The following is a 13,061-nucleotide window of genomic DNA, read 5'->3' on the forward strand; positions in this document are numbered from 1 at the left end:
TTTTCTTCCCCCAATGTGGGTGACATGCTATTTACCTGGGGAATAAAACCATACACAAATGGTCCCTGACGCGCGTGCGTGCACACACACAGGAACGCACGTGACACAAATGGTCCCTGACGCGCGTGCGTGCACACACACTCAGGAACGCACGTGACACAAATGGTCCCTCACGCGCGTGCGTGCACACACACAGGAACGCACGTGTGTGGTGGGTGATGCTGGGTGATAAGGATTTGTGTGCAGGATTTTAAAACAGGATTATAAAGCTGCAGGAAACTAGAAAACAGGGGGCAAACAGACCAAACCAGCACTTTATTTTAAAAAGTTTTATTTTGGAGATTTAGAAATTTGAGATTTTTAATAACGGCAAAAGAAATTCAGTCACACCTAATGATTAACAGAACGTAGTGGTGTATTATCTAAACAGAAATCGTGCTGATGTGCCATAATAAATTGTCTATTAGTAAAAAAATACACTTTAGGGCACAGCATTGTATCACAAATTACAGTAGGGATACTTTGCAAGAATTTAATCAAACTAGAGAATTCTGAGTAACTGTATCTTTTAAATGCAGCACTTAAAAATGTAACAACTCTGTGCATCCTTTTTCTTAAAAAAAATGACCTTGCATGTGTCATAGAAACGCTGCTTTATTGCTGCAGAGGTCAAAGTTCAAGGCTCAAGAGGTACAGGAGAGAATACAAAGGTAGCCTTTAGAAACTTGGTTTTGTTTATGTATAAAAAAGGTAAAGTTTATAAAAGTTAATTTACAAACCAAGAACAAAAGTGGTATGCACGCATTATATACAAGCATCCTTAAAACATCAAAATTTTCAAATGCATAGCCAGAAAGAACAGAAAACAACCACTGCCCCTTGTCCAAAAAAAAGAAAAAGAAAAAAGAAAAGAAAAAATCCCCAAATCACACCACTATTTTCTTCTGGGTGATAACACATTTCTGAAACCACCAAATGCACAATTTACTCAGTCTTTGTCATGATACAGTATCTCGATAATGCACAAAAGCCATAAAAACTTAGTAACATACAGCGAGAATGAGCTAAGAATTAAGAACATGAGGGTAAGGCATTCCTGCTGGTTAGTATGTTTGTGGTAATATGGTGAAGTTAGAGATCTGAAGAGGCCATGGAACCAGTCTCACATGCTTCTGTATCCTTCCCTATGAACAATGTGTTTTCATATACAGTAAGTCATTGTCTTCACTTCACCCTCCCCCAGTTATAAATCCCCTTGCTGTACATTTCTGTTAAATCCACAACACTGGTTATATATTCCAGGTGCATTTTAAAAATGTGTGCATATTACTTCATGCATAATAAAATAAAATGTGTATGTATGCTAGGCCAGGGCCATAGTAAAGTTTGAAACAGTGTACTTTGGAAAGAAGAGACCTCAAATGCACCCCCATTTACTGGCTGGTATTTTAACGGAAATCAATATGTGAAGTTAAGCAGTGACGATAAAAAAAAAACTACAAAAATCACAAAGCAAAATATCTTTGAACCTCTAGCCAATACCAATAGTCCCGTCAATCACAAACACACAGCGTGTAGCATGTTTTCTGACCATGGTTCAGGGGCATGCTCACTAATCTTTATCAGTTCAAACAAATGCTTCATACTAACAAACTGTAGTATCAATTCTAAAAAAGGTATAATACTTGATAGAGTGGTTCCATTTAGATTAAGTTTAATCCAGTTTCACATTATTTAATCAAGTTCCTATATTTCAGAGTTAAAAGTGGTCAATAAGGACAGAAACACAGTTTGCTCCAACGAGATAATTTGGATCTCCAGGAAGACACTTGTTTTGCCAGGTTTTAGGATCACCTATGAGAGAAAAGAAGGTGATGTCATTTACAGTTGAGTAAATTGCTATCTGCAATGCTTTGCAATTATAGGGCAAATATGTATATTTAAACATAATTTTCTTCTGTTTCTTCAGCATATTGTATTTGTTATCAAAATTCACTGCTTTATTTCAATGCACACCTGCTGCCACCTAACAATTTCAAAGGTGTTTCACACTTCTATTTAAAAAAATACTTAAAACTTTCTTTCCAACTCACACCATTAAGAACAGTTTTCTTTTTTTAAACTTTCAGACTTCTCCTTTATTACATTATCAAGTGCACTGACTTTTCAAAAAACGAATACAAGTGAGTGACGGCAATCTCATGTCTGGGACAGTTCCAGTTTGCCCGAGCCCACATAATTATCAGTAGCACTTTTTTTTCCCCCTTTCAAAAGTCTGGAGGATAATTATATGATCACCTATTTGAACTGAGAATGAGGACACATTTCTCATACTCAACTATAGACCAACAAATGAAACCCAGGTCTGCAGAATCTAGTTCTTGAAGACCATCTTTCCCCTTACAAAAAACAAACAAAGAAACGAGACTGCACCAGAGCTGCTCAGCTCTGATTCCAGCTGAACAACAAAATTAATCATGCAGCTTCAGAAACTCACTGACTGGGTGTTAGTTAGATCTCAGGATTTAAGTTTTTAATAAGCTCTTGGTGATTTCTATTAAATGTGAAGAAGGCAGGGACAAGTATGTGTCTCTGTGGTATCCAAGCAAGCTGAGAGTCACAGCTGTGGATTTCTGCTTCCCTTACAGCAATAGCTCTCAAACAGGAACGGCCCTGCCCCAGATGGGACATCTGGAGACAGTTTGCTTGTTACCACTGGCATCTAGGGGTAGAGGCCCAGGGAAGCTGCTAAATATCCCACAATGAACAGGAGAGCCCCTACAATAATCATTTGGCCAAAATGTCAACAGTGCCAGCTGAGAACCCTGCCTACAGTATGTTAGACATTACCTAAGCAATATCTGGAGCCAAAAGCATTTCATTTTTCCAGAAAATGCGGTACTTGTAAATATGAAGAAATATGTACTTACAAGTAATTTTTTTCTTTGGTAACATTAAAATATGCTCTTGCTATGATCTTTATACCACAAACTTTTATTTCATACTGTACCAAACTAAAACTAAATAATGCTCGTCTGATTTATCAAAGATTTGGAAGCAGGACTTTAAATCAGGTTCGCTTAAAGTGATCTACACCCAAAATAAAATTCTAATTGTTAACTGACTTAAGTCACTCAAGGAAGTGAGAAATGTGAAAATGCAATGGAAGCTTTGAAATTATGATCTTAGGAGCAAAAAGTTGTTTACAAATAGTGTATCAAAGAAGCAATTTAGAGTATTACACTGAAAAACCATGGCCAAGTATGATCACAATGGAAGATTCTTTTAAGTTTCTCTGGTATACATACTTTGTAGATTAAGAAATTAAACAGGCCAGGTGCAGGGGCTCATGCCTGTAATCCCAGCACGCTGGGAGGCTGAGGCGGGTGGATCACTTGAAGTCAGGATTTCGAACCAGCCTGGCCAACATGGTGAAACCCCGTCTCTACTAAAAATACAAAAATTAGCCGGGCGTGGTGGCGCACTCCTGTAATCGCAGCTACTCGGGAGGCTGAGGCAGGAGAATCGCTTGAACCTGGGAGGCAGAGCTTGCAGTGAGCCGAGATTGTGCCACTGCACTCCAGCCTGGGCGACAGAGGAAGACTCCGTCTCAAACAAAACAAAACAAAACAAAACAAACAAAAAAGAAACGAAAGAACAGTAACCAAAAATATAAATAGTTATAGAAAGGAATGAACTAATTTTAATAAGATAAAAATGCCTGTTTGTGCAGGACAATAACAATTCTCCCACTGCATCCTGAAAAATTGGACAGAATAAATCATTTTGAATACCAAGAAATACTCAATTATTTGGCCAAATTATTATTATTTTTTTTTTTTTTGAGACAGAGTCTCGCTCTGTTGGCTGGGCTGGAGTGCAGTGGCATGATCTCGGCTCACTGCAACCTCCGCCTCCCTGGCTCAGGCAATTCTCTTGCCTCAGCCTCCTGAGTAGCTGGGACTACAGGCATGTGTCAACACATCTAATTTTTGTATTTTTAGTATAGATGGGGTTTCACCATGTTGGCCAGGCTGGTCTCGAACTCCTGATCTTAGGTGATCCACCCGCCTTGGCCTCCCAAAGTGCTGGGACTACAGGCGTGAGCCACCACGCCTGGCCCAAATGATCAATTTTTAAAAGGAAGCAACTCTTCTATCTTTCCATATTTATTTACAATATATGCACCATAAATAAATGTGGAAATACCGGTGATGCCTACAAGGCCACAGGAACAGAGGGAGAGATTTGCTAACACACAGCATGGGTAGCATCACCAGTCCAGGTATTAATCAACGACAGTCCCCAAAGCCCCAAAGGACAGAGTGAAGACAGCATACCCGACGAGGAGTCGGATGATTTTAGAGCAAAAGACCAACCGTCAGGAGTCATGGACGCACAGTGTGGTAAGCGCAGCTCCACAGGCTTCAGGAACTTGAGGCCATGGGGACCACACATCACCAAGGGACTCAGCAGTGTTTCACCTGGAGTTGGAAAAGGGGATGGGCAGAGAGGTTGGATGTGGTCTTTCTTCTAGACTCCCAGTTTTCCTCACCCTGCTTCTAATTATATGCTTGAAAGCCTAATGCAGTTAGTTCTCTACAATCGCACTGACCACAAAAAAAATGTAACAGCAGCCACATATGGAATTTTAAATTTCCCAGTAGCCACGTTAGAAAGTAAAAAGAAACAGGTGATAACAAATAGTATAGTATTTTAACTCAATCTAACCAAAACACTGTTATTTCAACATGTAACCAATATATGGTATCTTTGGAACTTGGTGTTTATTTCACACTTCCAGCATCTTTCAATCCAAAATTGTCACACTTCAAGTGCGAGGTAGCCACGTGCAGGTAGTGGCTACTGCATTCAATCATATGGGTCTATAGTATAAAACATATTCAAATGTACTTGTTACAAATGTGACATATTTTCCATTTTTAAAATTTGCTCCATAGATGCTTAAAGGGGTTCATGCAGGGCCAACACAGTCAGTCCTACTGGTTTTTAAAACAGGATATCCCCAAAATCAGAGTACAGAATCAGATACCAGTATTCTGGCAAAACGTAAGACAGTGTTAACTGATTTAGGAAAGTAAAAGCACTGCTAAAAGATGCTAAATCACGACACAGTTCGTTACAATATCCTGATAGATCCAGGAGGATTATGAAAATAACAGTTTCCTTAAGAAGCTCAGAAACATACTGTCATCTCCTCTGAGATTCCTTCGTGCACTCTGCCGAGCATGTACTAGTGCTAGGTTCTGGGGTGATGATAAGACAGTACCTGTCAAGACGTTTAGGTTCTCCAATCAGGTGAAGACACAGCAAAGCCTTTCTGAGTGGGTGTTACCTAACCCATCTCCAGAGACGCAAAGGCTGACTGACTCAAAGACAAATTTGGTCAGGTCAGCCCAGGCTGCTCAGCAGGCACAAGTGAGAGACATCCCGTGGCCTGTCCTATGCCATCATTTTTTTACTTCATACCAAAAGTAAAAGCAGGCAGTGTGGCCACCACAGCCTTGCCTCAGGCCACCTCCTGCCTGCTTGCAACACCATCCCCAGGGCACCCCTCGCTACAGCACTCATCTGAAAGGACCTCCCTGATGAAAGGAACATGCTATTATTAGTGGCCCAGGGTGGAGGTAGAAAGAGGTGCTGCATTACCCCCTTAGCCAAGCACTATAAGCTTTGAAGTGCACACAGGGCAACTCTTAAGTTATCAAAACTAAGGAGAAAAATAAACACATTTACCTTTCTCTTTATCTAAAGGTGGGAGGATGCTGTTGTCTCGGCAGACCTTGAAATAGATTTCCTGCTCAACTCCTTCGGGAATGGCTCCTTGAGGGATAATTATACTGACGCCAGTTTCTATGGAACTCAGCACGCCACCATTGCTGTTAAATATGCCTCGCGCTGTGGCCACCACAGTATGACCATCTTCATCTTCATCCTCTTCCACAGCTGAAGGACTGAAAGTTCAGAAATGGCTAGTGAGTGAATTCCTAATAGTACACAGGTGCTTTGCTTTTACTACTACTGTATTACGTGCTTTCATTTTACTTTTGTTTCTCCATATAATCAAGAAGTTACTTTAACAAGGTAAGTTTCTGGCAACAGATTTTACTGACAGGGTTATCTCAGAGAGTATTATTATCATTATTATTATTTTGAGAGAGAGTCTCACTCTGCTGCCCAGGCTGGAGTGCAGTGGCACGATCTTGGCTCACTGCAACCTCTGCCTCCCAGGTTCAAATGATTTTTCTGCCTCAGCCTCCCGAGTACCTGGGGCTACAGGCATGTGCCACCACGCCTGGCTAATTTTTGTATTTTTAGTAGAGATGGGGTTTCACCATATTGGCCGGGCTGGTCTCAAACTCCTAATCTCATCATGATCCACCTGCCTCAGCCTCCCGAAGTGCTGGGATTAGAGGCATGAGCCACCGTGCCCGGCTGTTCTTCTATTCTTAGTGACACAAAACAATGGTGCATCTCACAGCTGACAGCATCTCAGACTTGGTAACATCTCCCTAGGATTTTAAGTGCACATGAATATGGTCCTGCCTCAGCATCCCTGAGGACCAAGTGCCCACCCTGCTGCAGAAGGCAAGGCTTCCAAGGTTCCATGAGCTGAAGACCCTTGTATGGGCACATCCCAAACATCCACAAAAAGAGAGACAGTAGATTAACTTAGTAATCACACAACACCAAAGGCAAAGGAGATGTGGTATCAATGACGGCTTCAAAAATAGAGGCTATCAAGACTTCCTGAAGGACAGTTTTGAGCCAGGGCTTAAAGGTGAGCAGAAAGACCAACAAAACAATCACATGAAGGTAGCTGCAGTTTCACTCCAGCATGACCGGAGCGCCAGGGACGACATCCTACGGCACATATCAAGCGAGCAGAGTGCAGCCTGAGCCGCATAACAGGGGTCAACTGTGTCTGTCCCTGACCACCGGTGGATGTGCAGAGCTAGGAAGGCAGTGACCGCCATAACCATCCTTGCTCTCGGAAAGCAGCCTCAGGTGGCCATCCTGACCTTTGGTTCTCCCTGCCTGTAAGTGCTTCTGCTTTACGGTGGCATGAAAATGGAACTGGCTGTAGGAGGGTGAGATGAGCTAATGTGTGGCCAGAATCCATCTGGTCAATCGCCACGGAATGAAAGACAGGAAAGAGGAGCTGCAGGGAGGCTCCAGGAAGGCTTGCTCTGTCTCATTTGCTCAGCCATCTTACTAACTGCTGCTCTTTAAACAGTCAGGGCTATTCTATTTTTCTTCTTAGCATCATTGTGGAACAAATAATGAAAGAGGAACATAGATATTTAACGTTTTTAGATGTCCTCCACATGCCCCTTAACAGCAGGTCAGGAGAATACAAGAGGCCATGGCTGGTTAAGAGTATGGGTTCTCGGCTGGGTGCAGTGGCTCACACCTGTAATCCCAGCACTTTGGGAGGCTCACTTGAGCCTGGGAGTTCAAGACCAGCCTGGGCAGCATGACAAAACCCTGCCTCTACTAAAAATACAAAAACTAGCAGGGCATAGTGGTGCATACCTGTAGTCCCAGCTACTTGGAAGGCTGAGGCACGAGAATTGCTAGAACCTGGGAGGCGGAGGTTGCAGGTTGCAGAGAGTTGAGATCACGCCACTCCTGCCTGAGTGACAGAGCAAGACTCTGTCTTGAAAAAAAAAAAAAAAAAAAAAAAAGAGGCCAGGTGTGGTGGCTCGCATCTGTAATCCTAACACTTTTGGAGGACGAGGTGGGTGGATCAGTTGAGGTCAGGAGTTCAAAACCAGCCTGACCAACATGGTGAAAACATCTCTCTACTAAAAATACAAAAAATTTAGCTGGGCGTGGTGGTGCACGCCTGTAGTCCCAGCTACTCAGGAGGTTGAGGCAGGAGAATCGCCTGAACCCAGGAGGTGGAGGTTGCAGTGAACCAAGATCGCACCACTGCACTCCAGCCTGGGCGACAGAGGGAGACTCTGTCTTTTTTTTTAAAAAAAAAAAAAAAAAAAAAGCATGGGCTCAGAGGTTGGATGACCAGCAGCTAAATCGAGGCTCACCTCACTCTAGCTGTGTGACCCTGGGCAATCTGCTTACTGTCACTCAACCTCAGTTTTAGTAAAACAGGGATGATGACATTACCTACCAACCATACATGACTGTTGGCTTTATTATTTTACCAACATCTTGTAACTCCTGGAGGACCTTCTATGTAACAGCATTCATTGCAACAACACTCGTCAGTTTAAAGGTTGAGTTAAATAGATCACTTCAAAGTCGCAAGTCAAATAAACTACAACAAACTCACATGAGAAACATCACAGGGGCAATGCTCTGAGCAAAGGCAAAAGTCTTACCTCACAGGAATAGCTTTAGGCACTGTGCTGATATTATTTATTTGATATTTAGGCTTCTCTGCATGGATAGAGAAAGTTTCAACTCCACTATCAAACTCAGAAGGCTGTGCCAAACTGTGCGATTTCACAAGAGTTTTTGGAGAAGTGGGAGTTTTTGACAAGTCAGGTTTATGTGCAGTTTCACTTGGCAGAAGATTGTGATTGAATTTAGGACTTTCAAACTTGCGTTCAAACGGTCGGGCAGAACTTGTATATGGTTTTGGTGTGAATCGATTGTATGCTGGAGTGACCGTTTTCTGAGTCTGTTCAGTTCCATTAACTGGGGCTTTATCTGGAAAACTTTTCTGGGGATAGAAAGCTGGCTGAGCAGTATCTTCTCGGTTTGGTGGTCTGAAAGTTGCTGGCTTATTCTGAGACGGAGGTGGGTCTGGTTTGGACACTAAGGAATTCTGAAAATCCAATGACACTGAATTACCTGAAAAACAAACATAAGCATTTAAAAACCTTTCTGAAAAAAGGTGTAACAGCCCTCTCCCAGCTCAACTTGTCCTGGTGCTGGAGTCGAGGCCCAAGTGTGGGTCGCACAGCCAGAGCCTGACTCCTGAGCCCCGGAGGCTAGGTGTGGTGCTGAGGGATGAGGCCAGCACGGACAGGCGGTACCATGAGTAGACCCTGCTGCCCTGGAGTCAGGGTCCAGCTGCTAAGATTCCTGGCCTCCAAAGACTGGCACTAGTCTTTGTGAAAACCAGAATGTCCAATAACTATATAATAAGGACACTCACTATTAATTAGAAAAATGTAAAACAAAACCAACCAAAAGCATTAAATACTATTTCACACACACTAGAATGGAAAAACTGAAAAGTTTGATAATGCCAAACGTTGGTTAAGAAGTGGAACCACAGGATTTTTTATGCACCGGCAGAGGCAGTGTAATATAGTACCAACTGAACTCTGTGAAATAATTAAAGACACTACAAGACAAGAGAATTATTAATCCAAATTCCTCATGAACATGGCAATATAATTACCACAGTATGAGAAGAAAAATCATATGGTCATCTTAATACATGCAGGAAAAACATCTGACCAACTGCTTGCAGCAAACTCTGAATATGGGGAACATCTTAAACACGACAAGGGACATCGACGAAAATCCCACCGCTAACATTCTAAGAGTAAAACATGAAGTCCTTCCTCCTTAAGATCAGGAACTAGCAAAAGAGGTCCAATTTCACCACTTATGTTTCAGAGTTCATTGGAGGTCCTGGCCAGTGCAATCAGCAAGAAAAGAAAGAAGGCCAGGTGCGGTGGCTCACGCCTGTAATCCCAGCACCTGAGAGGCCGAGGTGGGCAGATCACTTGAGGTCAGGAGTTTGCGAACAGCCTGGCCAACATGATGAAACCCTGTCTCTACCAAAAATACAAAAATTAGCTGGGCGTAGTGGTGTACGCCGTAGTCCCAGCTACTCAGGAGGCTGAGGCAGGAGAATCACCTGAACCCAAGACACAGAGGTTGCAGTGAGCTGAGACTGTGCCACTGCACTCTAGCCTGGGCGAGAGAAAGGCTGTGTCTCAAAAGAGAGAGAGAGGAAAAAAAAAAAGAAAAAAAGAAAAAGCATAAAGACTGGAAAGTAAGAATTAAAACTGTCTTCATCTGTAAACATGGTCGTGTGTGAAACAAAATCTTAGTAAGTCTCAATCCAGAACTATAACACGTCTGCTTGAAGACTCACAAGTCCTGGGAGGTGCCTCCTAAGGGAATAAGAGAGAAGTCTGTGCTACGAGAATGCCTGTTCACGGCAGAAGAGATAAACACTTTGTGTTACATGCTGAGGGTAAAACGTTACACAGCTCTTAAGATGAATAAGCTGGAGCTGTATGTGATCTACCTGGTATGTAAATGCAAAAGTCAAGGTGCTATGGGATACATTTTCTGTGAAACACCATGGCTTTTCTATTTGGGTGTGTGAAGATGAAACATAACAATACGTTTTACAAACCATCTTTAGATATACTGGCAAACACTACTTCCACAAGATTGAGACTAGCACAAAACAGATTAAAACCTGTTTAGCTAAAAGGCTTGTCCAAAATAATGGTCTTGTAAAAACAGGAGACATACTTCTAACAAAATTCTTAGTTTTTATTGTTCCCAGCCCAAAGGTTTCAATCATGTATTTTTTAATGTAAAAACCATTTTGCCTAGAAACCACCAGAATTTTACTTCTTAAGCATTACTGTGTTATAATGTCTACTTCCGAACTTCCTACCTTCACCATGTGCTCCCTTAGAATGTATGTGGAGAGACGCGCTGGTGACAGGTTGAGATGGCTGGGCGTACTGCGAGGGCAATGGAGGAGGAGGGGGAGTGACCTGGAGGGGTTCATAGCGTTTCTCACCAAATGATCTATCTACACCATCAGCTTCAGGAGGCTTTCCCCTGTTAACAAATGAAGAAAATGCCAACACCTGAAAATGGACTCACATTTACAAAACAAGTTCTCATTTCTGCACGTATCTCTTAAGTTAACTAGAAATTTCACAATTTATTCTCGTGAGCATGGGTAGCTACTCTACCGAAATATAAAAACAGATTCAACCATTTATCGGCACAAGAAATGTCCACACACACAAATACTTTAAGAATATTAGTAAAACATCCAGAAGATGGCAACCAAAGGCAGGTGAAATTTTGGGTATATTTTAATATTTAATTGTTATTTACAAAAGATAGTAACATTGACAGATTTAAGAAAGTCTTGCAAATATTCTGAAAACATATCATGGCACAAATTTTCCTGAGACCCACTTTTTTTTTTTTTTTTTTTGAGCCAGGGTCTCATTCTGTCGCCCAGAGTGGAGTGCAGTGGCGTGATCTCAGTTCACCACAACCTCTGCCTCCTCCCAGGCTCAAGTGACTCTTCTGCCTCAGCCTCCCGAGTAGCTGGCATTACAGGCGCCAGCCACCATGCCTGGCTAATTTTTGTATTTTTAGTAGAGATGGGGTTTCGCCATGTTGGCCAGGCTGGTCTCAAACTCCTGACCTCAAGGGATCTGCCCGCCTCGGCTTCTTAAAGTGCTGGAATTACAGGCATGAGCCATCGCGCCCAGCCCTAGACCCACTTCTGATTTTGTATCTGGCATCTGGCATACTCAGAGCACTACAAAAACAGATGTCGCAGACTAGGGGTTGGCAAACTTCTTCACTGAAACACCAGAAAGTAAATGTTTCTGGTCTTTTGGTCCATACAGTCTTTGTCACAACTATTCAAACTATGCGGTTAGAGCTCAAAGCAGGAACACACAACGGGCGTATCTGTGTTTCAGTAAAACTAAAAAAACTGGAGCTTTTACTTTAAAATTTCCCCTTGAGTTTCCAGGTCCATTTTTTGATACTGCTTTATCTTACAAGGTTCATTTAAGTCAAATTGTGCCATGTATGCTTATTTTTTCAGATTGCCAATTGTTAATATGTAACACAAAATTCACACAAATCTTTTTAGAAGACCCATAATTGCAACATTGCCATCTAAACCTTACTGCTGAATGCCAAAGCCGCACTAGCTTTATGTGCACCCACAATAACATACGCATTTGGAATATCCCAGTCATTTTCATACATTTTCATTGAAGAAGTCTCATGATTGGCTTCTTTATCTTGCTTTCATGAATTTAGACTAAGCCCTTGATGATGACATTAAAATCTGAAAGTGCACATAATGCCAGTGACACAGTGAGGGACACCTTACGGAACAGCCTCACATTAATTGCCAGTCTTACCACTTGACGTTCCTTTTCAAGTAGTCATAGCTAGTGTAAGAGCCAAGAAATCTAGGTGATGGCAAAGCAAGCGCAACGGAAAAATGAAAGAAAATGGTCAATCTAACTAAGTAAATTTGCAGCAAATGGAACTCAAATGTCATTTAAAAATAACCAACATCCACCATTTCACCATAATTTGGTCTATAAAGGAACACATCACTAACTCTCATTTGGCCAAGGAAATTAAAGATAGATAAAACACAGTCACTTAGTTATGCCATCTGCTGGCCCACCCTTCATGTACTTTAACTGGTACTGCAGTGAAGAGCAATGTGTTTGAGCTTTGCTCCTTCTGCACCTCTGTTGCAGCTGCTAATAGTGAGCAAAGAAATTTATCAAATCAAAGAGTGGCGATCAAGGATAATCAGCAGGTTCTGAATAAGTGGGAGTGAAATGTCCTATTAAAGAAAAAAAAAAAAGGCTGGGCAAAAGAAACACTGCAAGTGAAGACACAGGAAAAAGTAACACAACAGAAGAGCTACACCGAGCCCCTGGGAGGGGAATGGTAAATGGACAGATACAAACATGCCTGGCTTGAAACCTGGCCAGACTTCTCATGTTCCTTTCTAGCAAGACCTTCTGCATCGGCAATCATAAGCTGGGCCCTGTGGTGGTGGAGTCTTGCTGGTGAAGCTGCATGCTTGATGCTCAGTCTCTCTCTCATCTAATGATGTCTCACAAACACAAAAACAACTGAACATCAGTCTCTTACATTTAGTTCTTTAAAAGCTAAAAACCACCATCATTTATTGAGACCTGGAAGTCTCGCTGAGTGAGCTGAGTCCTGAAAGGTAGATTTGATAACAAAAAATCCCTGGTTGTCCTGAAGAAGTTGACTCAATCTCTGGGCGGAGACATGTGAACAGCCCT

General features: G+C 42.1%; 1 protein-coding gene across 11 annotated transcripts in view; it reads right to left on the reverse strand.

Moving 5' to 3' along the window:
• Positions 1–314: 314 nt before the first annotated feature.
• The window catches only part of TJP1 (tight junction protein 1), a 271,060-nt gene continuing 258,313 nt past the window's right edge, over positions 315–13,061 (reverse strand). For 3 of the 11 annotated variants that reach the window (XM_031668876.1, XM_031668871.1, XM_031668877.1), the window contains 6 exons: positions 12,150–12,200; positions 10,640–10,809; positions 8,367–8,841; positions 5,758–5,975; positions 4,341–4,484; positions 315–1,854 (listed from right to left, as the gene is read on the reverse strand). In XM_031668876.1, coding sequence (XP_031524736.1) covers positions 1,760–1,854; positions 4,341–4,484; positions 5,758–5,975; positions 8,367–8,841; positions 10,640–10,809; positions 12,150–12,200 — 1,153 coding nt within the window. In that variant the 3' untranslated portion in view covers positions 315–1,759. The remainder of the gene's footprint in view (positions 1,855–4,340; positions 4,485–5,757; positions 5,976–8,366; positions 8,842–10,639; positions 10,810–12,149; positions 12,201–13,061) is intronic. The other 8 variants (XM_031668879.1, XM_031668875.1, XM_031668873.1 and 5 more) reach the window with 7 other exon arrangements.

The sequence above is a fragment of the Papio anubis genome, chromosome 7, assembly GCF_008728515.1.
Source record: "Papio anubis isolate 15944 chromosome 7, Panubis1.0, whole genome shotgun sequence".
Classification (NCBI taxonomy): Eukaryota; Metazoa; Chordata; class Mammalia; order Primates; family Cercopithecidae; genus Papio; species Papio anubis.